This window comes from Littorina saxatilis, linkage group LG5 (assembly GCF_037325665.1).
Source record: "Littorina saxatilis isolate snail1 linkage group LG5, US_GU_Lsax_2.0, whole genome shotgun sequence".
In the NCBI taxonomy this organism is placed as follows: domain Eukaryota; kingdom Metazoa; phylum Mollusca; class Gastropoda; order Littorinimorpha; family Littorinidae; genus Littorina; species Littorina saxatilis.
In genome coordinates, this window is record NC_090249.1 from 9,889,842 (window position 1) to 9,913,188 (window position 23,347).

At 43.3% G+C, this 23,347-nt stretch overlaps 1 protein-coding gene across 2 annotated transcripts in view; it reads right to left on the reverse strand.

The window, feature by feature from the left end:
• The window catches only part of LOC138966262 (putative ferric-chelate reductase 1), a 50,649-nt gene that overhangs the window by 21,099 nt on the left and 6,203 nt on the right, over positions 1-23,347 (reverse strand). The window contains exons 1-4 of one of the 2 annotated variants that reach the window (XM_070338409.1): positions 17,435-17,739; positions 6,444-6,678; positions 4,441-4,607; positions 519-607 (exon numbers count right to left, since the gene is read on the reverse strand). In XM_070338409.1, the coding sequence (XP_070194510.1) occupies positions 519-607; positions 4,441-4,607; positions 6,444-6,654 (467 nt within the window). In that variant the 5' untranslated portion in view covers positions 6,655-6,678; positions 17,435-17,739. Of the gene's footprint in view, positions 1-518; positions 608-4,440; positions 4,608-6,443; positions 6,679-17,434; positions 17,740-23,347 lie in introns of those variants that run through there. The other variant, XM_070338408.1, reaches the window with a different exon arrangement.

Consider the following 23,347-nt stretch of genomic DNA (forward strand, 5'->3'; position numbering starts at 1 on the left):
TGTACGGCTTGTCTGTGTCTGTCTGTCTGTCGGTCACTTCGCGATGCATGGCTAAAGTTCTCGATGGATCTGCTTCAAATTTGGTGGGCATATTCAGGTAGACCCAAAACACAATCTGGTAGATGAAAATTTTCAACACGTGCTCTCAGCGCGCAGCGCTGAACCGATTTTGGTATTTCTGTACATCTATTCCCAGTAACTCTTCCTTATCTTCTGCAGTGTTTTGCGCGTTTATCTCCCTTCCTTCGTACGGTGCGCCAGCGAAGCCGGCGTACACCCGGCTAAGCCTGGTCCCCGGCGAAGCCGGGTATTCGGCTCTACTTCTTCCCGGCAAAGCCGGGTACCCGGCGAAGCGGGTATTCATCTAGTGTATATATATAGATGAAGACACACATACACACACACACACACACAGTCATTCCAAAATCACTATCTTGCAAAAGGCAGGGTCAAACAGAGTACCTCAAACAATACTGTCACACAAAAACACCTTCTTATTCAATTGATGGGATACTGACCTGAACTCAACGTGTCCGACAAACTTCTTTGTCTCCCACGCAAAGCGAAGTGTTCGCTTGGGTTTCAGGTCAGCTGTCATTATGGCATACTAAAACACAAGAAAAACAAGTCGCGTAAGGCGAAATTACTACATTTAGTCAAGCTGTGGAACTCACAGAATGAAACTAAGCGCACTGCATTTTTTCACAGTGACCGTAGTCCGCCGCTCGTGCAAAAGGCAGTGAAATTAACGAGCCTGTTTAGCGCGGTAGTGGTTTCGCTGTGCTGCATAGCACGCTTTTCTGTACCTCTCTCCATTTTAACTTTCTGAGCGTGTTTTTAATCCAAACTTATCATATCTATATGTTTTTGGAACCAGGAACCGACAAGGAAAAAGATGAAATTGTTTGTAAATCGATTTTGGAAATTTTATTTTAATCATAATTTTTATATTTTTAATTTTCAGAGCTTGTTTTTAATCCGAATATAACATATTTATATGTTTTTGGAATCAGAAAATGATGATGAATAAGATGAACGTAATTTTGGATCATTTTATAAAAAAATAATTTTAATTACAATTTTCAGATTTTTAATGACCAAAGTCATCAATTAATTTTTAAGCCTCCAAGCTGAAATGCAATACTGAACTCCAGCCTTCGTCGAAGATTGCTTGGCCAAAATTTCAATCAATTTGATTGAAAAATGAGGGTGTGACAGTGCCGCCTCAACTTTTACAAAAAGCCGGATATGACGTCATCAGACATTTATCGAAAAAATGAAAAAAACGTCCGGGGATATCATACCCAGGAACTCTCATGTAAAATTTCCTAAAGATCGGTCCAGTAGTTTACTCTGAATCACTCTACACACACACACGCACAGACAGACAGACACACACACACACACACATACACCACGACCCTCGTCTCGATTCCCCCTCTATGTTAAAACATTTAGTCATGTTATGACTAAATTTAATGTAAAAAGCATGTCACTAGACTGTGATAAACAGCATGACAATCGATCCTACTCTCAAAAATATATATATATTCATTTTAAAGGAGTACTGACAGTAAAGTACAGCTTCAAAATCCATTTCTTTAGCCACACACGTTCACACACTGACACCCTCACAGCCATGCACACACACTTACAGCTGCACTGTTGCAGACACGATCATGTGTTGTGTTACCCCCTTCCACTCTGTTCAAAACCACAACTCAAACGAGTATATTTCTAAGTGCCTGGAGTAGACTGTACAAACACTACACCAGAATATACACATAAGAACATCAAGCACAATCCTTTCATAATTGACCATGATTCCCAGGTATTGGACTGTGAGCATATATATATTATTCTGCTGTGATTTAGCAGTGTTCCTATGTTTATTAAAACACAAAAACACATTTCTGTTTCTGAGAGCAGACCTGTTTACCCACACTTTGACTTTGGTGTACCTTTCATCGAGATTCAGTGTATTTTCAAAATATTGAGCGTATTTTGCAACTCACAAGAAACGTTCATGAACTATTGCTTCAAGGGCAGCAATAACATTTTCATTTCCGAGGTCTATGTACCAGTGCCAGGCATGGGAATTGAAAACAGTGAAAGAGGCTGAAAATTTATAAGTAATATCAAAGTCGACGGCGCGAAGCGACTAGTCATACTAGGGGGCATGCTCCCCCGGATTTTGTTTTCTCCAAAGAACCCAAATTGTGCAATTTGGTGTCATCTGAGCTCCAAGTTTGCCATTATAAATTCAGTTTTCAGAACCATTTTTGCCTCCCCCATTTATTTTTTTGGCGGACACTTTTGCTTTTTCGGCGGAACAAAAAAAATGTCGGCAGTGCATAATGATATTCCTTACCTGGTTCAGGGATGCAAACAAAAAAAAACAAAAAAGAGGAAAAGTGGCGGGGGTCTGGGGGCCGCCGAAGGCCACCAGTGGGGTCGAGGGGCAACGCCCTGGCGGGGGTTCAGGGGGCAGCGCCCCCTTGAAGCTGAAGCATTATGAACAAATTAATGACCAAAAGCTTGCATAAACGGCAATATTACCCTAAAAAAAACCTTATATTCACAGTGTCTAAAATAATGTACAATACTTACTGTTTTACTAAATTTACTTTGGAAAAATTACTGCTTATAGACTATAGAGTTTAGTACCACTAATATTTTTACCAAATGAACAGTCATTAGACTAGAGTGTTCTGTCTTCTGATCATTGAAAATATGGACAATCATATACTTGTACAAAGCAGCCACATGACATTACTTGGAGAGAGAGGGACAGGGAGACAGATATGTTGACTCACTCGTTTCTGCAAGCTGTATCAATCCATGGCACTGACAAGAAGGCATTGGCAAGTCACAAAGTCTGTAATGGCAACTGTAAAAATCCCTTTGCTTTGGATGTATTTGAAACTTTAAAACTTTGTCTCCGACAGACAATTAAAAAAATGGTTGTGTCTTAGCAGTCATAGTCTCAAATCCCTGGCACACAATGCAGATCTTATATCCTTACTGTCACTGAAGCCACTAAACACCTTCTCTAAACTCTTGGCACAAATGAACTTGAAGGCATCTGGACTTATTGTCTGTGAAAAATCTAAACATTGTCACTCAACACCTTGCACATAAAGAAGGCTTGTCACTCAACACCTGGCACAAAATGAAGACAAGATCCTTAATCTTATTGTCTTTGAAGAAGCCAAAAATTCTCACTCAATCTCTGGCATTGCAAGTGATAATGTGTGTGTCCACAATTAGTTATTGTCTGACATCTTTGTTTTTTTGCCAAAAGAAATTTCTGATATCAGTATTCCTTCTCTTCTCTGGCTTCTTTGTATTTGCTGAGAATGCCTCTGGGGCAGCCCTTTGGGAAGAAGAGACGTCAGAGCCTTTTTCGGAGCCTTTTGTGGAAGTATTTTTTGTTTCTTCAACCAGATCTTTGGGAAGACAAGAAACAAAGTGGTTTGGGGTCCAAATATCCCCGGAGAGATCACTGCCCAATCTGGTCCACATGACCGCAGGCCTGGTTTCTGCTCCCATGTCCACAGTTCTTGGCTGAAGACACCTGTGCAAATCTTCCCTGACACTGTGCCCAACATTTTGTGGGTAGATTGAGAACAGCGGTCTTCTTAAAATGCTGGCCACTGCACGCAGTTGCCATATGCCCATATATAACCCCGGAACCGTGGCTGCACATACTTCTTTGCGAAAGATATCTCTGATCGATTCTTCATTCAAGACGGGCACAGTGATTTCCACTCGTTCTTTGCGTTTTCCTTGATTTTCTTTTCAAACCCCCGTTCAACGAACTTCATGCACGAAGCCATTTTTCGGGAAGGCACAAGTTAACGCGCCCGCGCTCACGTGTTTGGAAATGACAAACGGTTTACAGCTTCGCCCGTTTAAGAATACGGCTTTCGGATTCGCCTGCTTGAGAATAAACACCGAGAGGCAAGCTCTTTTCGGCGATTGTGCATGAAAAACGGCGATTTCAAAAAGTAAAAACGGCGATTTTTTCGTCGTTTGGCGGCTATTTTGCATCCCTGTGGTTAACAGACTGAACGTGTCCACATATGCCACAGCTAGGTCTCCAAAAACAGACGACAACAATGGCAGCAGATAAAATCTCGTCATATCACGTCTCACGTGATTACATTGACCAATCGTCAAAGCTGGATTTTATCCACTGGGCTATCGCGAGAACAGGTTTGGCAACCTACTTTCGATTTCTTCTTCTTCCATTTTGTGATCATGAGCAAACTTGATTTTTTTTTACGATCGTCATATTTTTTCTCTCCAAACGTATTGGTCGTATCCTTGGCAACTTTGCGTACAAAATACGGCGAAATCGTATGGGTTAACAGGTCTGTGAGAGACATCAAAGCTGTAGTGTGTGAGAGACATTAAAGCTGTAGTGTATCAACTCACAGAGTTGGCCTCACTGGAGTAGCATGAGTACTTGGGGACGTACTCCTTGTTGTTGTCGTCCTGGATGAGTCGGATGGTACCCACGGCCAGCTTGGGGCGGTTGTCTGTGGGCCAGGCCACCAAGATGAAGTCCCTGAAGCTGTGTTCTCCTTCACTCACCAGCTCCACTGCACACAGAGCGTCACTTTAACAAGGCACACATGACTCAGGCATCATTGTACATCTAGTTTTGCCCATGTGTCCAGCATTTGGAAATGCCTTAACCCTGAAGGGCCGGTGTAACATTGCCTGCTATTCAGACTTGGTCGTGTGACAGACGTTTTCTTCCACACGAGATTACGTTGATTGTCTAACGAAGCCGTCAGGCCGAGTTAGACATCAGCTAATCGAGTGTGGAAGAAAACTCTGTCACACGACCAAGTCTGAAGAGCATTTATGTCTCACAGCTTCAACAGAGGAGAGAACAAACACGTTTTGCGTACTCACGCTTGACAAACCTAAACACAGGAGCAACCATTGTGGAGAGATCTACTTTTTGACAGAAGTGACCGAACAACTATGAATGACGTCTCGGTATGTGTGAATGACGTCACAGTCATCGTCACGGTCTGATTCTTTTGAAGCATCGCATTCATGTTCACAACTCTGTCCTTCTAGATTCAGACCAAGGGCACCTAAATTCGCATATATGGAAACAGTACTGTCATCTGGGATGCCGTTTTAAGTATTCTCAGCGTTGAAGAATTTGTAAAGAGTAGAAACGATAACAGCAGGAGAAATTAAAGTTGTGTGTGCATTTTTGGGCTTTTGGATGGACGATTTCGAGTTTGAATCTGTTCTTGTCATGCTCCAAAGCATGTAACATACAACCTTGCACATGTTTGCTTTAGTAGTGGCAAAGAAGGAAAGCGTGTGACATACACCTCTTCTAATCAGTTTTGCCTTTGGGATGAAGACGAAAGTTGGACAGGTGGCCAGAATAGCGTGATAAATAGAACCAAGGCACGTCAGCCTGAGCTAAACATTTGTGGGTACTGTTCAAAGCCCTGCGCACGGCACTGTAAACATTACCCCTCCCATCACCTCTCTCTTCACCATCCTCGCAACCCTTGGTCTCATAACTATATGGGCCAGGCCACCAGTATAGAATCTCTCAAGTCATGCTCTCCTTCACTAACCAGCTCCTCTGCACTAGAGCTGTGTACTGGTACATATTTCTATACTGGCTTTACTTTGGTTTTCTTGTGTGGTACTGGTATTTTGTACTGGTATACCAACATTTCAGCATGATGTTTTTCCACCAAAGCAATGAGGCCATGTATCATAGCACCAGACTGCTGAATTATTTTTTCTTTCTTGATAAAATCAGGCGGTTTAAATATTCTGCCTTCACTCTTCAGTGATGTTCTCCGATCTTTGATCTTTCAAAATGTCCCCAGCAGTAGAGAAAACACGCTCAGATGGGACACTCCAGTGTTTCAGAGTATGAGACAGGAACTAAATAATAAAATCTCTTACAAAACTCCCATAGATAATAAAATGGCCCCTGAGCCACACCGCCAGGGAATGTTTGTTTGTTTGTTCGTTCATGGGCTGAAACTCCCACGGCTTTTACGTGTATGACCGTTTTTACCTCGCCATTTAGGCAGCCATACGCCGTTTTCGGAGGAAGCATGCTGGGTATTTTTGTGTTTCTATAACCCACGAACTCTGACATGGATTACAGGATCTTTTTCGTGCGCACTTGGTCTTGTGCTTGCGTGTACACACGGGGGTGTTCGGACACCGAGGAGAGTCTGCACACAAAGTTGACTCTGAGAAATAAATCTTTCGCCGAACGAACTCACGCTGACAGCGGCCAACTGGATACAAATCCAGCGCGCTACTGACTGAGCTACATCCCCGCCCGCCAGGGAATGTAATTTGCCAGCAGTAATCCTTCAAATCAATATAGTCTACATCCTACCACTCAGAAAGAAGGATACAAAAAACGGTTGACTCACCTATCACTTCTTTGTCCAGTGAATAGGACTCGCTGTTGACCTTGACCTTGAAGGGGGATGGCATGACCTGTGGGGAGGAGCCGGGGACGGGGTTGATGGGCATGAGGTCGGTGCACACGCAGCATTTGGTGTAGTCCTGGGTGGGGTCAAAGGCCGCTAGGGTCACGCCCAGCAAAGCTGCCCCCACCCACAGCATGGCTGCTGTCGTCATACTGCACCGTCTCTTGCTTGGCACCTGAAACAGTTTATTGGGTTGAGTTTAACAATAACAGTGACATACCATGGTTACCTGTTTAAGACCCCCTAATTTAAGACTTCCCCCCTTCTGATTATTGGTGTCCCTTCCCTGCTTCCCCTACTTACCTGAAGAAAAAAATCCAGCCACCTAAACTTCATCTTTACCCAGCTGAGGTTTTTAATGCACACACATTCTCTGACCAGGAAAGCCCCAATGAGTCACATAGCTGTACAAATAGTCATGCTACACAAAGTGACAGCCAGCATGAAGCATAGTCATTATACCTGCCAAACATGCAAATGAAGTTTTAAGTTATAACAGTGGGCCTTCAAATGCTTTGAGAGAAGCCAGAGTATTCAACATTCATAACCGCAACCCCAAGGCCCCAACATGAGAAGTAGCTTTGTTTTCAATGTCCATCACCACCTGCAGATCTTGAACCTTTGAAACAGAATGTCCCAGAAAATATTTAAAATGGAAAGGCTTCTAAATGGTATTAAAATGAAATGTTATGAAAGATTTCATCTTGATAACTGGCAATATTATCTGCTTGGCAATAATAAACAGTTACATGTACTGTCACATTATTTGCTTGATAATTCATGTAACACTAACTAAGTAACATTATTGATGATTATGGGACCACACCTATAGTGAACTCAGGTAGTCACACCTGTCCATAAGTATAACGGTCATCAAAGGGACCGACCAAAAGTGGTCATTCTAGCCAGGTGGTCGCTATGGACGGGTGAATTTACACAAAAAGAAATATTATACAGGTATCCTTCAGGGGGGAGGGGTAGTCTTAATAGACAGGTGTTCGATAACGAGAGGTGGTCACCAGGGCAGGTTTGACTGTAACTTGGAACAGTTAAACTGTATCATGTACTCCTACTACTACTAGTCAAGCTGCATTTCAAGAAACAGTCATAAAATGTGTGATGATGTTGTTCTCTGCTAAAGCAAACAGTCAGGTTTGCCAGCATTTCTGGGCAGTAGGCAACTGAAAAGGCCTGGTTAATTTGCTACCTCTCTCAGGTGTTGTCTGGATGCTGGTTTGGACTGTTGCTGTGAGGGGAAACTTGTTGAAATGTGTGTCTGCATGAGGTCAAAGGGGCTGATTATACAGTAACACAGCATCTTTGTATTGTAATTGGAGAGAGAGAGAGAGACACTGTGTGTGTGTGTGTGTCACTGTGCATGTGTGAGAGAGAGAGAGGGAGAAATTGAGAGAGCTGGGTATTTCACCTGCACCTAAGTGGGTTTTTTTCCAAGTTCAGGAACCAACCTTTTATAACAAATCTGACCTAGAAGTGACTTGGTAACTCAAGTCTTAAAACAGTGTGCACGCATTTGATTACCAGCATCATCAGAATTAATTAACTGCTGCATCCCCACATAAAATATATGCAACAACTTACAACTCACAACCACACAGTTATCATCAGAACGTTTTGGAACTTGAATCTATACATATAAATAAAAGAGAGTGTCTGTCTGTCTGTGTGTGTGTGTGTGTGTCTGTCTGTCTGTGGTCGCCATACCTCAGAGATGGCAAAAGATAAGCACAAGATATTTTGCATGCACACTGCCCTGGACCCACAAATGTGCACCTGGGTTTTAGTTTCTCCAGACATTGTTTCCTTCCTGGATAATTCCCCTCCCCATTTATCAATACAGTCTAGTGCAAGGGAGGTAAGTCATGCTTTGTCACCCACGGAAGGGAGGTAACTCTCATCAAACCAGTATACCGTGTCATTCTTAAGGGTTACCCCCCGCCCGCTATCATCCCGCCGCCCCCCCCCCCCCCCCCCCCACACACACACACACTAACCCTGCCCCCTGCTCCCCCTCCCTGCCTTCCAGATCATCGCGAATAATGTTTACGAAACAATCGCCTCAGTGAAAGATCACGAGAATTTACAGATTTCTCTCCCCTGTTCAAAAAGGTATGACGCGCTCACTCATGAGGTATGCGTGCTTTGATCAGACGGTAACTTCAGTGGGTGTGAGAAGGGGTAAACAAATCACGAAGAACACGTTGAACCAAATAGAAACTTGCCTTGCCTATACATCCAAATGTATGAGCTCACACTGTCATTTTTCTTATCCACATTGGAATAAGATTGGAGAGGTTTCTGAGAGAGGGGAGAGCAGAAACACCCGGGCGAAGCCGGGCCCGACTGCTAGTATATATATGTATAGGTTACAACACGAGTGGTTTTTTATATGGCTTGTATTTCAGTCAAGACCCAGCGGATGAATATCATCGGGAGACACGAGCCTCTGGCGAGTGGCTCTCGATTGATATTCCCGCTGGGTCTTGACTGAAATACAAGCCATATAAAAAACCACGAGTGTTGTAATCTGTATATCCCATTCTACCATCAAACACAAAGTGTAGACTACTAGCGGCACTGTTGCGATCTGTGCAGGGTAAAACTGTTGCCAGCGAGACTTAGCCCTTTTGCAACCTTAAACTAAGTGACCGTCGCTGAAAAAATAAAACGAATGAGTGCATCGATAAGTACGCGGTAACACTACTTTCAGACCATTTAAAAGCTTTAAGTAAAGGTTCATAAGTTGCAAGAAAGTAATGAAGTCGAATAGAAATTAATTTAGTTGAAGCGCACAATTCTTTTGTTTTGCGTTTCAGGTCGGCAGAACGGGCGAAACGGGTTTGGGACCCATTTGGCTTACTCGATTCAGAATCGATTCCACGTTGTTTTTCTCGAACGTGTGTAATTAGGCTTATTGACAGAGAAGCAAATTTTAGGGAACAAATATGTAGGTTTAGATTTAACCATTTGCTCCCTATTTGAAATGTATCTACGTGATAAACTGTTTTGCGAGTGTGTTTGCATGGATGAACTTAAACTGGTATGGGTGTCAGGAAAACGCGACCGACACGTCTGTCACCGCCGATTGATTGCATTTTGAAGGAATATGACTGGATTACGGAAAAATATGTGGACTTACTGCAGAGCCAGGCAAAAGAGTAGACTTGCTCGCAAAACACGTGAAACAGCCGATGTTTGATAGCTGAAGGCGCACACCAAAACACACTACCGAAAGATTCTCAAAAGTCGTCTGCTAACGATGCAAGGGGAGGGTACTCGTGTTTTTGTTTTGGTTCGCTAGCATCTGGTTATCTTGTAAGTTGAATGTTCGTTTTTTTCGACCTGCATTGCTTTCATAATGAAAGAAACTTTTGCTTATTGCATCTCATACATCAGATCAGTTCTGAGATTCATTTTTGCGTGCAACTGATATGGTTTTCTGAGCCGTGCAATACGATTTTAGAACTTCATACAAATGTGTCACATTGTTCGGCGCGAGGTCAAAGGTCGGGAGGAAAGTAGTCCTTTGCCCAAATCGGAATCTGCACTATCATATATTTTTTGGAGTCCATGATGTATTTATTGAGCTATAAAAATACAACATATATACCCATACTGAAGTAACAGAGACAAAGAAGGGAGGTCATGGGATATATATATATATCCCATGACCTCCCTTCTTTGTCTCTGTTAATTCAGTATGGGTATATATGTTGTATTTTTATAGCTCAATAAATACATCATGGACTCAAAAAAATATATGATAGTGCAGATTCCGATTTGGGCGAAGAACTACTTTGCTCCCGACCTTTGACCTCGCGCCGAACAATGTGACACATTTGTATGAAGTTCCAAAATCGTATTGCACGGCTCAGAAAACCATATCAGTTGCACGCAAAAATGAATCTCAGAACTGATCTGATGTATGAGATGCAATAAGCAAACGTTTCTTTCATTATGAAAGCAATGCAGGTGGGAAAAAACGAACATTCAACTTACAAGATAACCAGATGCTAGCGAACCAAAACAAAAACACGAGTACCCTCCCCTTGCTTCGTTAGCAGACGACTTTTGAGAATCTGTCAGACCGTCCTTACCTGGCACGGTTGGGCTTCGCTATCATCAGCTGTTTCACGTGTTTTGCGAGCAAGTCTACTCTTTTGCCTGGCTCTGCAGTAAGTCCACATTGGCGATGAAGGTATCTAAGAACTTAACATGTGTGTATTTTTCCGTAATCCAGTCATATTCTTTCAAAATGCAATCAAGCGGCGGTGACAGACTTGGGTCCTGTTTTCCTCGCACCCATACCAGTTTAGGTTCATGCAAACACACTCGCAAAACATGTAGATACATTTCAAATAGGGAGCAAATGGTTAAATCTACATATGTGTTCCCTAAAATTTGCTTCTCTGTCAATAAGACTAATTGTATAATAATGCGTTCGAAAAAAACAACGTGGAATCGATTCTGAATCGAGTCGAGTAAGCCAAATGGGGGCCAAACCGGTTTCCCCGTTCCGCCGACCTGAAACGCAAAAGAATTGTGCGCTTCAACTAAATGGATTTCTATACGACTTCATTACTTTCTTGCAACTTATGAACCTTTACTTAAAGCTTTTAAACGGTCTGAAAGTAGTGTTACCGCGTACTTATAGATGCACTCATTCGTTTTATTTTTTCAGCGACGGTCACTTAGTTTAAGGTTGCAAAAAGGCCAAGTCTCGCTGAAAACACTGTTTCAAACTCCACAGATCGCAACAGTGCCGCTAGTAGTCTACACTTTGTGTTTGATGGTAGAATGGGATATACAGATTACAACACTCGTGGTTTTTTATATGGCTTGTATTTCAGTCAAGACCCAGCGGGAATATCAATCGAGAGCCACTCGCCAAAGGCTCGTGTCTCCCGATGATATTCATCCGCTGGGTCTTGACTGAAATACAAGCCATATAAAAAACCACTCGTGTTGTAACCTATACATATATATATACTAGATGATTACCCGCTTCGCCGGGTACCGGCTTCACCGGGAAGAAGTAGAGCCGAATACCGCAGCCTGGGACCCGGCATTGCCACACGGAGGAAGGGAGATAATCGCGGCTAGAGGAGACAGAGAGCGTGGCGGTTCATCACAATCACCTTTGCAGGCGAAGTCCTGTCAAACGGGATTGAGAATTTTAGAGCTTATTTCTTAGCCCCATATTATCTGTTGTGGCTTTTCAAATGCCAGAACATACAGACAGATTAAAGCCGCTAGACCACATCACAAACAGAACTCTACAATACACAGGTTTTTGCCCACACACACACACAAACACACAGAGAAGCCGTATATATGTATATCTATATCTATAAATATATAGAGATAGGTGAGAGTGTATTTTTCGCGTGGCTATAAATTGATTCGACCTTTTCACTTTGACAGTAAGAACAACTTACGGGTGCAAGGGAAGCGTTCTGGACAGCGCAGTGACATTCTAAAAATAGTAACTTAGAAACGGAAATATGGATTGAAGCCACACGAAGGAAGGGAGATAAACGCAAAACACTGGAGAAGATAAGGAAGAGTTACTTTTAATGGTGAAATGAACACAAAAACCAAAATCGGTTCAGCGCTGCACGCTGAGAGCACGTGTTAAAATATCTCATCGATGATATTGTGTCCGGGGTGTAGCTGAATACGGTGTCCAAATTTGAAAAAGATCCACCGAGAACTTTGGCTTTGGTGTGTCGGTATTGGGGCCCGGGTAGCTCAGGTGGAACCAAAATCGGTTCAGCGCTGCGCGCTGAGAGCACGTATTGAAATATCTCATCGACCAGATTTTGTTTCGGGTGTATCTGAATATATGGACACCAAATTTGAAGCAGATCCATCGAGAACTTTGGCCGTGCATGGCGATCAAACACACACACACACACACACACACAGACACAAGTCGTATATATATACTTGCCTTGTAAGTATATATATAAGTCCCTTACGAACACTCCGGGTAGGCCAATAGTGAGCGGTGTGAACGGACCAACAGAAAAGCTATCAAAGTTGGTTGACCACTGGTTGCAAGATTGTGTGAAAAGCGTCCCTAGCTACATCCAGGACACCACAGACATGTTGAACACTATAGACCAGTGGAATAACCAGCACGGACCCTTTCCGGAAAACACTAAACTAGTCACGGTTGATGTTGTTGGATTGTATACTAACATTCCTCACTCGGACATGAAGACAGCTATCAAGGAAGAGCTAGATTCCAGACCACAGGGTGATCGGCCACCAACAGAGACTATTGTGAAAGTTGTTGATCACGTACTAACTAACAATGTCTTCACATTTGAGGAAGAAGTGTACCAACAGATTCACGGAACAGCGATGGGGACACCAATGGCACCATCTGTGGCTAACCTGTTCATGGCCGCACTGGAAAGAAAACTATTCCAACAAAGTCCAGTACCTGTTAACTCTGAACTATGGAGAAGATACATTGATGACATCTTTATGCTTTGGACAGGAACAGATGATGACCTAGACACATTCCTAAAACACATCAACTCCCTTCATCCTACCATTAAATTCACTCACCACTCATCGTTAGAAAGAGTCTCCTTTCTAGACATTTCAGTCAGTCTGAAGGATGGATACCTTCAGACTGACCTGTACTCTAAACCTACCGACAGCCATGCCTACCTGTGCCAAAACTCGTGTCACCCAGCTCACGTAAAAAGAAATTTGCCATACTCACAATTTCTGAGACTCAGAAGACTCTGCTCAGAAGAGGAGCAATTTCAACAAAGGTGCGATGAGATGGAGAGACAGTTTTTTGCCAGGGGGTACAGCAAAAAGACTGTTAAAGATGGCAGGAGGAAAGCTACAGCTAAAATCAGAAAGGAGACTCTTTCATATTGCAAAAAAACTCCCACAAACAGAGTCCCTTTCGTCATCAATCATAACCCACTCAACCCTCCCCTCGGCCAGTGGTTGCATGGTTTGCAGGAAAGCTTGATCAGCGAGAGTGAACACATGAAAAACGTTCTGCCTGAAACGCCCATTTGTGGGGAGAGAAACTGTAAGAGCATACGCAATATCCTAATGCCGACAGTTCTTCCTCCTAAACACGACAACAACCCTGGGTGTTTCAGGTGTGAGCGTAAAAAATGTGTCATCTGTGAAAAACACTTGATTGAGTCCACCACATTCAATTCATGTAAAACAGGTGAAACTTTCACTCTCAGAGAACACTTCTCTTGTGACACCAAAAACATTATCTATCTCATTTCGTGTAAAAAATGCCACAGTGCCCAGTACGTGGGGCAGACTCAAAACAGTCTCAGAGAAAGGTTCTATCTCCACCGCTCACACATTGGGAAGAACACAGGTACTCTTCTCACAGTGCACTTCAACCAGCCCGACCATTCTCTCGGTGATATGGAGTGCATTGTGATCGAAAGAGTCTTTTGTTCGACCCGGGATGAGAGGTGGAAAAGAGAGTCTTTCTGGATTGCAAAATTAAAAACTTTGGTGCCGAGTGGACTCAATTCTGATCCGTAAACACTCTATTACAGCTTTCGTTTAGACCATGCAATGTGTGTGTGTGAGTGTGTGTGTGTGTGTGTGTGTGTGTGTGTGTGTGTGTGTGTGTGTATGTGTGTGTGTGTGTGTGAATTAGAGAGATAGAGAGAGAGAGAGAGAGAGAGAGAGAGAGAGAGAGAGAGAGAGAGAGAGAGAGAGAGAGAGAGAGAGAGAGAGAGAGAGAGTAAAAATTTGTCGTCGAAGAATGTTTTGTCGGAATGTTACCAAAAGTTCATGAGCATGAAGATGTCTAAATCTTAGTGTATCTTCTCTATTGATCTTCGAATTCATATAGTTGAGATACATATTGTTTATGTATTCTGTCCGAAGGGTTAAGTGTTGTATCTTTATGCAAACCTTTGGCATAAACAAATGTGTTAAAGTACTTACGCATTTAATTGAAGAGACATCAGAATGATACTTTTGCCTGTTCACGGCAAGAATAAGTATCCATTTTGTTCGAACTTTGAAATTACGTCATCAGCGACGAATACGTCACTACAAGATACGTATACCTTTGACGTAATAACTTTGGAATTCGCACGTGTACATTTGTTTTGATTACAATCAAAACGAAAGTAGATCTAAGCTTGAATGTAAATTTTATTTTTGAAATATTTGCTTTGTGATTCGTAACTAAAATAACCATGGTATTGTGTTGCTTAGTAATTGATGCATGAATTGGCGTCTCGCAGAATTACACGCCCCTGAGGAAGGCCTGGCAACAGGTCGAAAATTTGGGCTGCCACTTGACATTCTTTGTTTGGCTTTTCTTTTCCTTGATTTTGTTATATATATATATATATATATATATATATATGCTGATGTAAACTGTGCCAAGATAAATGTTACACTTATTTTCTGGCAGGCCCAAAATAACTGACTTCTGGTTTTCACTACGATTATAGGAGGGAGTGAAGATTAAGCGTTTCCTGCATTCCCAGAGAGTTAGTAAGACACTGCCACACTCACAGACATTGCCACAGCTATGCAGATGTTCACAGAATTAGAATCATACACCGGAACTCCCCTTTGAGTAAAAAAAATATCAGTTCTTAAAAGGGAGATTGTCTTAAAATGAAGCAAATTTACAGATTTAGTAACAAAACATCTGACAAATGAGGATGTTAAAATGAGGGAGGTCTTGAAAGGGGGATTGTACTGTCTGTACTAGATGCTTGAGTGGAATCATCTTGCTTGTCAGTATAACTGATGACTAACAGTGTGATACATCTATGAGTATCATTTACTTCGATACAATCATGAGTATTAACTACTTCAACTACTCACACCTAGACTGACTACCAGGAAGCAAGGTGTCCCACTGGTAGTGGTACAATGAAATCAAAACTTTGTCTGATTAGGAAACAGATACAGTGTACCCCCCCCCCCCCCCCCCCCCTTTTACATGCTTCAAAAACCTGGAGAGAAAAAGTCAGGTTAAAAATTGACAGAGGTTATGAAGAGGTTTAACACAAGTTTAAATTATACAATACACACAGTGATACACCATCCTAAACACATGCACAGAGAGTGCTTCAGTATGTTACTAAGCTTGAATAATTGGGAGTGTGAAAACAGCTTTTACTTGGTAATGCTAACTGATACATATGATATGTTCAAATCAAACAAATGTATGTGTGTGTGGGTGTGTGTGTGTGTGTGTATCAGAAGGACAGGGTCACTGACCAACAAATCTTCAGAAATTAGAAACGAATTACACACAGGGAGAGAGAGAGAGAGACAGAGAGAAAGAGAGAGAGAGACAGAGAGAGAGAGAGAGAGAGAGAGAGAGAGAGAGAGAGAGAGAGAGAGAGAGAGAGAGAGAGAGAGAGAGAGAGAGAGACTAAGTGATGTGTACACTGTTGTGAAAATGCCAGAAACTGACATTTGCAGCTTGCCTACAAATTGATGCCAGGCTATGGCCTGTTTCATCCATGACATTTTGTGACACTGACAGAAAGCGTGATGAACTGGAGACCAGAAAAAATACCTTCAAATCAGCTACTCTATTTCTTCTTCTTCTTCTTCGTTCATGGGCTTAGACTCCCACGTTCACTCATGTTTTTAGCACGAGTGGATTTTTACGTGTATGACCGTTTTTTTACCCCGCCATTCAGGCAGCCATACGCCGATTTTGGGGGAGGCATGCTGGGTATTTTTGTGTTTCTATAACCCACCGGACTCTGACATGGATTACAGGATCTTTTCCGTGCGCACTTGGTCTCGTGCTTGCGTGTACACACGAAGGGGGTTAAGTCACAAGCAGGTCTGCACATAAGTTGACCTGGGAGATCGGAAAAATCTCCATTCTTAACCCACCAGGCGGCAGCGACCGGGATTCGAACTCACGACCTCCCGATTAGGAGGCCGACGTCTTACCACCACGCCACTGCGACCGTCAGCTACTCTATTGAAGAATGTAATTCTTATTTCATTTCAACGAGATCAGGTGGCTTATTTGAGATTCCAGACATTCCTAGTGGCTGTGTTTGAATATCTTCCTGAACTTTTGTTGCACCTTTTCTCTCTTTCTAATAGTAACAGTAACAGTACTAACACATGCATGTAAATACACTACATGTACTACACACTCTCTGTGTGATAAAGGCTTCAAAATTCAATCATGGATTATTTTAAAGTTAGTAATGAAGTTTACTTCAAAGCTGATTCTTTCCTTGATTGCTATGTTTAATGGCAATACAAGTGTTTTGTAATGTACATTAACAGGCACCATTTTGTGAATGGTCACACTTGTTACCTTTAGAATTTCCCCTGGAGGAGGACTACTTGAATGAGACCCACACAAAAAACACAAAAAAGCAATTTCTTACATTATTTCTGTTCTAAATAAATCTTATCTTACATTGTACCATACACATTTCTTATTCACACACACACACACACACACACACACATGTGCACACACATACGAACACACACAGCCCATATCATTAAAAAAAACTACATGCGCTTGACCAAATATTATATATATATATTATATATATGCACCTAATCCTATTTTTTATGAGAAAGGGAGACAGGATGTCAGTTGTTCCAGACATTTCAAAAACAAATCAATAAAGTTCCCTATTAACAGTAACCTCGATCCTGCACTGGCCCATCCTTCCTACAGCTACGCCTGAATGGATTTTCATTGATTGGTTCTGCAACATGGCTCTGGAAATCTAGGGCACTTGTTCCACAGACTACAATGCAAACTCTGCCGCTGTTCAGTGTTAGGTATCTGCCCGTAGAGAAGTTTTGAAGTTATGACAGATCGAGCTTTGAAAGGTGTTTATATTCTCTCAAGGGCCAAAAAACAACCTGTCTGACAGTCAACTTACCAGCAACACTCAGCAGTGCTAGTTCACTCCTGGCACCAAAATAAAATCCAAAACAGGTGAAAACCGTATCCTCCACTCTTAATCACATTCCAGCACAGAAAATCCACAACTTTCAATCCTTTAAAAAGCTTATTGAAAGTGTTTGCAAAGTCAAACTCCCTGGTACTCAAACACAAACATCCCAAAAGCCTGAAAGAGATCGGAGGGAAGAAGAAATTCTCATCAACACAGATTTCCAGTTCTACAGGCCGCTAGATAACACAAACACACAGCATCCAGTGTGTAGTCAGCGCAGCACACACACAGTGGTAGGGCTAGGATTTCTATCCCCAAATAGGGCACCCCTGAACCCCTCCTGAGGTCAAACTGAATCATGCAAGTGGGGGCGGCCTCACCTACCTGAGGCCCTGCAAGGGATGCTACACGAATGCAGAACGCATGCCTGCTGGCCTATCTTTCTTTGAGCACAGATCAGAGATTACAAAAAGGAACAAAAATCCCTTCAGTTCCTACAGATTTGCTTGATTAAAGTAGAAAGAGTATCACGAAGCAGTGTTACAGCCTCTTGGGAGTTCTTCAACGCTCCGCTAAAGCGTGTTTTTCATCCCTGTCAGGGCCAAACAAGAGGCAAACCTTGGCAGAGTTGCATGTGTAGACTGTAAATAGCACACAATGCCAACAGTAGCAAAGTTGAGGATATATACACATGTGTTCTTTCTTATGCATCAGTCACCATCCCAGGTGTCTGACAACCATGACAGTGTGAGTCTTAACAACCCTGTATTTCGCCCCCCAATCAACCCAGATGCTATACTCTAGAGACCTGACTTCTGTGCATTTCAGCATATATATATATGACTCAACATGTGGCATCCATGGCATCCACTCTTCCCCACACACACAAAATCAGAAGTAAAAATAATTCAGGAAATCAATTGACTCAGGAGGTTTGCAAAGTTGTGATAACAAAATAACTTGTGAAAAAAGCCACAGTATGACAAAGTGATAACCATCCCATTCAACCCCTCATACCAATCTTCTTTTTTTTCAAACCTACACCATTCCCTCCTCTCTAAAATAACACATAATGAATAAGTGTGTCTTTTCCCCCGGCCCAGTAACTTGCATGTAAACACTATCATTTTAAGGGTATACAATACTTCTGAAAATAATAATGTGACAAAATTCATACAAATATAGGTGAATCTTTACTATTCAATATATATTTAAGCAATAAAAGAGTTATGACAAACAAAGAGCAAAACAATCTTGCAAAGCCCACTGACATGTTGACGACGTACATTGGTAGGATCACAAAAAGCAAAAACACTCCTTTCCCCGACCTCTTCACTCCTCAACAAACAGGCCTTACAAGTTTGGTGACTGGGCCTCCAGCCTTTCCTCAACCCCACAGAACTGGTTCAGTGTTCACACTCTGTCTGTGGGAGTCTTTGGGCTTGTTGTTCTTTGTTCAGCTGGCAATGCTATTCATAACAGCCGACTTGCACTCGGCACAGATCTATGTCACTATTATGATGATAAGCATGACCAGTCATACGATTGTCACTGTTCTACTTTCTCAATGCATTATAACTTAGTCCTGAAGACTGAAATATAATATAGCGCTTGAAATGTTAAACATAAATAATAGTAACGAAAGATTTGTTATGGTATGAAACAAATACAGTTTCAAAGTTTTCAGACATTATCACACTCCACAACAAAGAGATCAAACACAAAGAAAAGAGAAAAGCCTTTCAGTGAAGAAATCGTATTTTGACAATGAAATACAAAATTACAAGACATTCTAATGACAAGGACTGATACAGTGATAGTGTGGGTGAGACATATAAACAAATAATGCAACAGTATGTACTGTCAAAAGTTTACTCTCTTCATCTGCAACATAGACATATAAATAGAACTGCAAACAGGAGCGGCTTTTCAACCCACTGCACAGTGTCAAATACACACCAACCCCGCACCTTTTAGTTTTACCTGGCACAAAGAAAGAGGGTTTAGTTGCACTCCTCTAGAACGCCTACTCATAAACTAACAGTGTTCACTGTACAGTCTCGAGTACTTCAGATGCTGACCCACAAATTCACAAGGCACCAAGAAACCTTGGACTTGGAGCACTTCAGGAAATAGTGATTGCTGTCACTTTATGCAATGCTGATGGGCCTACATGCTTCTGTAAACATGGCCCGCAGGTCTGTTCCCAGTGCAAATGGGTTAAACTAAAGTAACAGAATAAGTATAAATATTGCTCTAAGTTTGGTCAGGTTGGTGTATTGTTTAGCCCTTCTGTGCTGGCGTGAGACATGTCCTTTCCATAGATTCAACAAATACTTATCGAGAAAATAATACATAGATTGCAACAAACGAGGGAAAACTATTATCAATTCTTTGGTTGTAAACAGATTTACATGCTTCTTTATCTTTTCTGAGTAGTCTGATTACAAGATTCTTTTCAGTATTTTTCTGGAGTATCTTGTCCGAAGTATAGTATCTTCATTGAAGACAAAATAGAGCTTTTTATATTCATGCTGTAAAGTATAGACTGAAAGTTTTAACGAGGGCAGACAGCAAGGTTTGTATGTGTGTGTGTGTGTGTCTGTACAAAGCATATATACTGTATATATAATTATATATATCTGAAAAACTTCCCGACAGATTTTGTTTCATTAAAAATGGGATCAAAAATATGCTCAAATTGAAGAAATTTGTTGAAAGATAACAGGCTTCAAACTTTTGCCTTCAGTCGACTCTAACAGAAGGTCATATTGATGGGCAAGAGATTATGACTTCACCTGGCGATGTTCTTTCTCCCAAGCACACAAAAATCCTCTCTCTATCTCTCTGGGTCCCAAATAATTTGAACAATTGTTAAAAACAACTCCTCCCTCTCTCTAATTATTTTCAGGAAGGACACAAAAACTTGCTACCTGTTAAAAGGGGAGGTTGAAAAAATTAGGCTCGCCTTCTATCCTTTTAAGTTTCAATATAAATGTATCTCTCTCTCCCCTTCACGCGCACGTGTGTGTGTGTGCAGGTTTGAGTGTGTGTGAATGTGTGTGTGTTCCGAAGGTGAGAGCGAAATGTACGTTTTCCACTCTCAGTGCTCAACTGTCAGAGATCAGGCATGGGAATTGAAAAAAGTAAAATAGGCTGAACATTTGTAAGTAAGCTCAAAGTCGACGGCACAAAGCGCCTAGCCTTACTAGGGGGGTCCGGGGGCATACTCCCACGGTAAAAATGTTCTCCAAAGAACCCAAATTGTGCAATTTGGTGTCATCTGAGCTCCAAAGTTTGCCATTAAATCGAAAATTTCAAAACTAAATTTTCATTTAATTAATATACTTACTCAACTCACATAAATGGCATTAACTTCAGTTCATTGCTAAGATATTGAAGTAGTACTCGACCCTGGTAAGGGGGGAAGTAACTCCCAAAGAAAACAAAGTCCGTAGTCAAGGACGGGAGTCACCTCCCCTACCGGTAACCCGCGCATGCGCAGTCCTACTACCGGCCGTCATTCCCCCACGGAAACACACACCTGTAACACTTATAATGTTAGCGGGGATGGATGGGAGGGTATAAACGATGTGAGTTGAGTAAGTATATTAATTAAATGAAAATTTAGTTTTGAAATTTTCGATTCAATCACATATTCTTACCTCAACTCACATAAATGGCAGATTGCACATAAAGGCGGTGGGATACTCACATTAATCTCTTGGAAGTATCTGGCCTGCGGCAACCATAGCTGGGAGGCAGTTGGTACCGTCCGGATGAGTGCTGGCAATGCCCCGGAGGTAGTAGCTGAGGAAGACATCATGAGTCGTCCAGTATGCAGCTTTGAGGACGTCTGACATCCTTCCAGACTTGAGGACAGCTAAGGAAGTTGCCCACGCTCAAGCCTCGTGCGTACGAGGTGATCGAGGAGGAAGGACTGACTGCCCCCCCCCCTTTTGTGTCTGCCACCACTGATAAGCATGCCTTATAAGTGTGGAAGACCATCTGGAAAGCGTGGTTTTTGCAAAGTCTTTATTTCGGGCTGAAATGATCGAAATAAACAACAACTTCGGAGCTGATGCTCGAAACGGAGCGGTGCGCGACAAGTAAGCCTTAAGCGCGCGTACCGGACAGTTAGAAAGATCCGGATCGCCGGGGGCTAAAAATGTCCCGGAGAGGCCGAATGGAAATGATCGGTGAAAGTTGACCAGGTTTTTGATTCTTGGCGAGAAAATCGGGACGGACACGCAGTGAAACCGAGCCGTCTCTTTCGAAAGTGATATCCCGGTCTAGGCCTGAGAGGCCGTGGATCTCACTGCCCCTCCGCGTGGAAGCGAGCAGTATGAGCATGAGAGTTTGCGCGTAAGGTCAGAGAGACTAGCGTCTTGTAAAGGTTCAAAAGCACTAGAACGGAGAAATTCGAGTACTAGAAGAACGTCCCAAGCCGGGACAGAAGTTCTCTCCGTTGCAGAACTGAGGGCCGCGCCCTTTAGCACACTCGCGATAACTCCCCCGAGGGAGATGGAGCGTCCAAGTTGCTTAAAAGTAACAGAGATGGCTGAGCGGCGAGCGCGCAAAGCGGACGCGGCGCGTCCCCGAGCGGAGAGCCATGCCAGATGGTTTGCGACCTGCATTGATCGCAGGGCGACCGGGACAACATTGTTAGCCGCAAACCATCGAGTCCAAGCCAGCCAGTGTGACTAGTAGACAGAGGGGGTGGCCTGTGAGCCTTCTGGCCTAAGTCCAAAAGCGAAAACGGAGGCGCCTGAGCACCCCAGTGATCTCCGAACCCTCTCCAGGCGTGAGGATCCAGGCCCTCGGGGCGATTGTGCAGAGTCCCCGTTCTGGGCTGGAAAAGCTCCCCTCGCCGGCGGCCGAGCGGGATTGGCGGGCCGCTGGCGAGCCGCATGGGGTCCGGGAACTAATGCTGACTGGGCCAGCGCGGTGCCACGAGAAGGAGATGAAGCCGCTCTAAGTCGGCTTTAGGCTGAACCCTTCCGATGAGTGGAGTGGGAGGGAAGGCGTAAGCCTCTAGCCCTGTCCAGCTGATCGTCATCGCGTCGATCTGCCAAGCTTCCGGGCCCGGAAACAGACACAACGATCGGGAGGCGACGTGAAAATCTCGTGGCGAAAAGGACGACCATCGGACGCTCTACCTGCGCCCAAAGAAGGAGGAGCGCCTGATGGGTGATGGTCCACTCCGTGTGGAGGATCTGGAAGGAACGGCTGATGACGTCGGCAAGGACGTTCAGGCAGCCGGGCAGATAGCGAGCCGAGATCAGGATCTAAGAAAGAGTCTCGCATGCTCGGCTGGACCACAGCCGAGATCGGGACCCGCCCTGTTTGTTGGAATAAGCAGAGACCGCCGTGTTGTCGTAAAGAAACAACACATGGGTGCCTTGGAAAGCGGAGAGAAAGTGATGAAAACCCAGAAAGACCGCCTCGAGCTCGAGGCGAATGTTGTGCCATAGACCGCTGCTCTTGTGACCACCGACCGGAAGTCGTGTGCGTGTCCAAGTGAGCCCCGCAGCCCTTCTGTGCTGCGCCCGCAAAGAGATGCGTGTAAGGAGGAGGAAGCGCTATGGGCACTCCCTGCAGAAGCCAAGGAGTGTTCATCCACTGAGGCGTGGTCTGCTGCAACCAGACCCCGAAACGGAACTGAGACGTCCCAGCCGTGTGACGTCGGATTCCAGACTGAACTGAGCGCCGCCTGAAAAGGGCGCGCCTGCAGTTTGTAAAAACGACGTTGAGTGGGACGGACTGCCCACTCCCGTGAATCGAACACCATGCCTTGGTGCAACACCCCGGGGACGACCAAAATTCTGCCGTAAAGTCCCAAGAAGGGGTGGCCGAGAAACTCCTCTATAGCCTGCTTCCGCAGAAAGAGAAGGATTT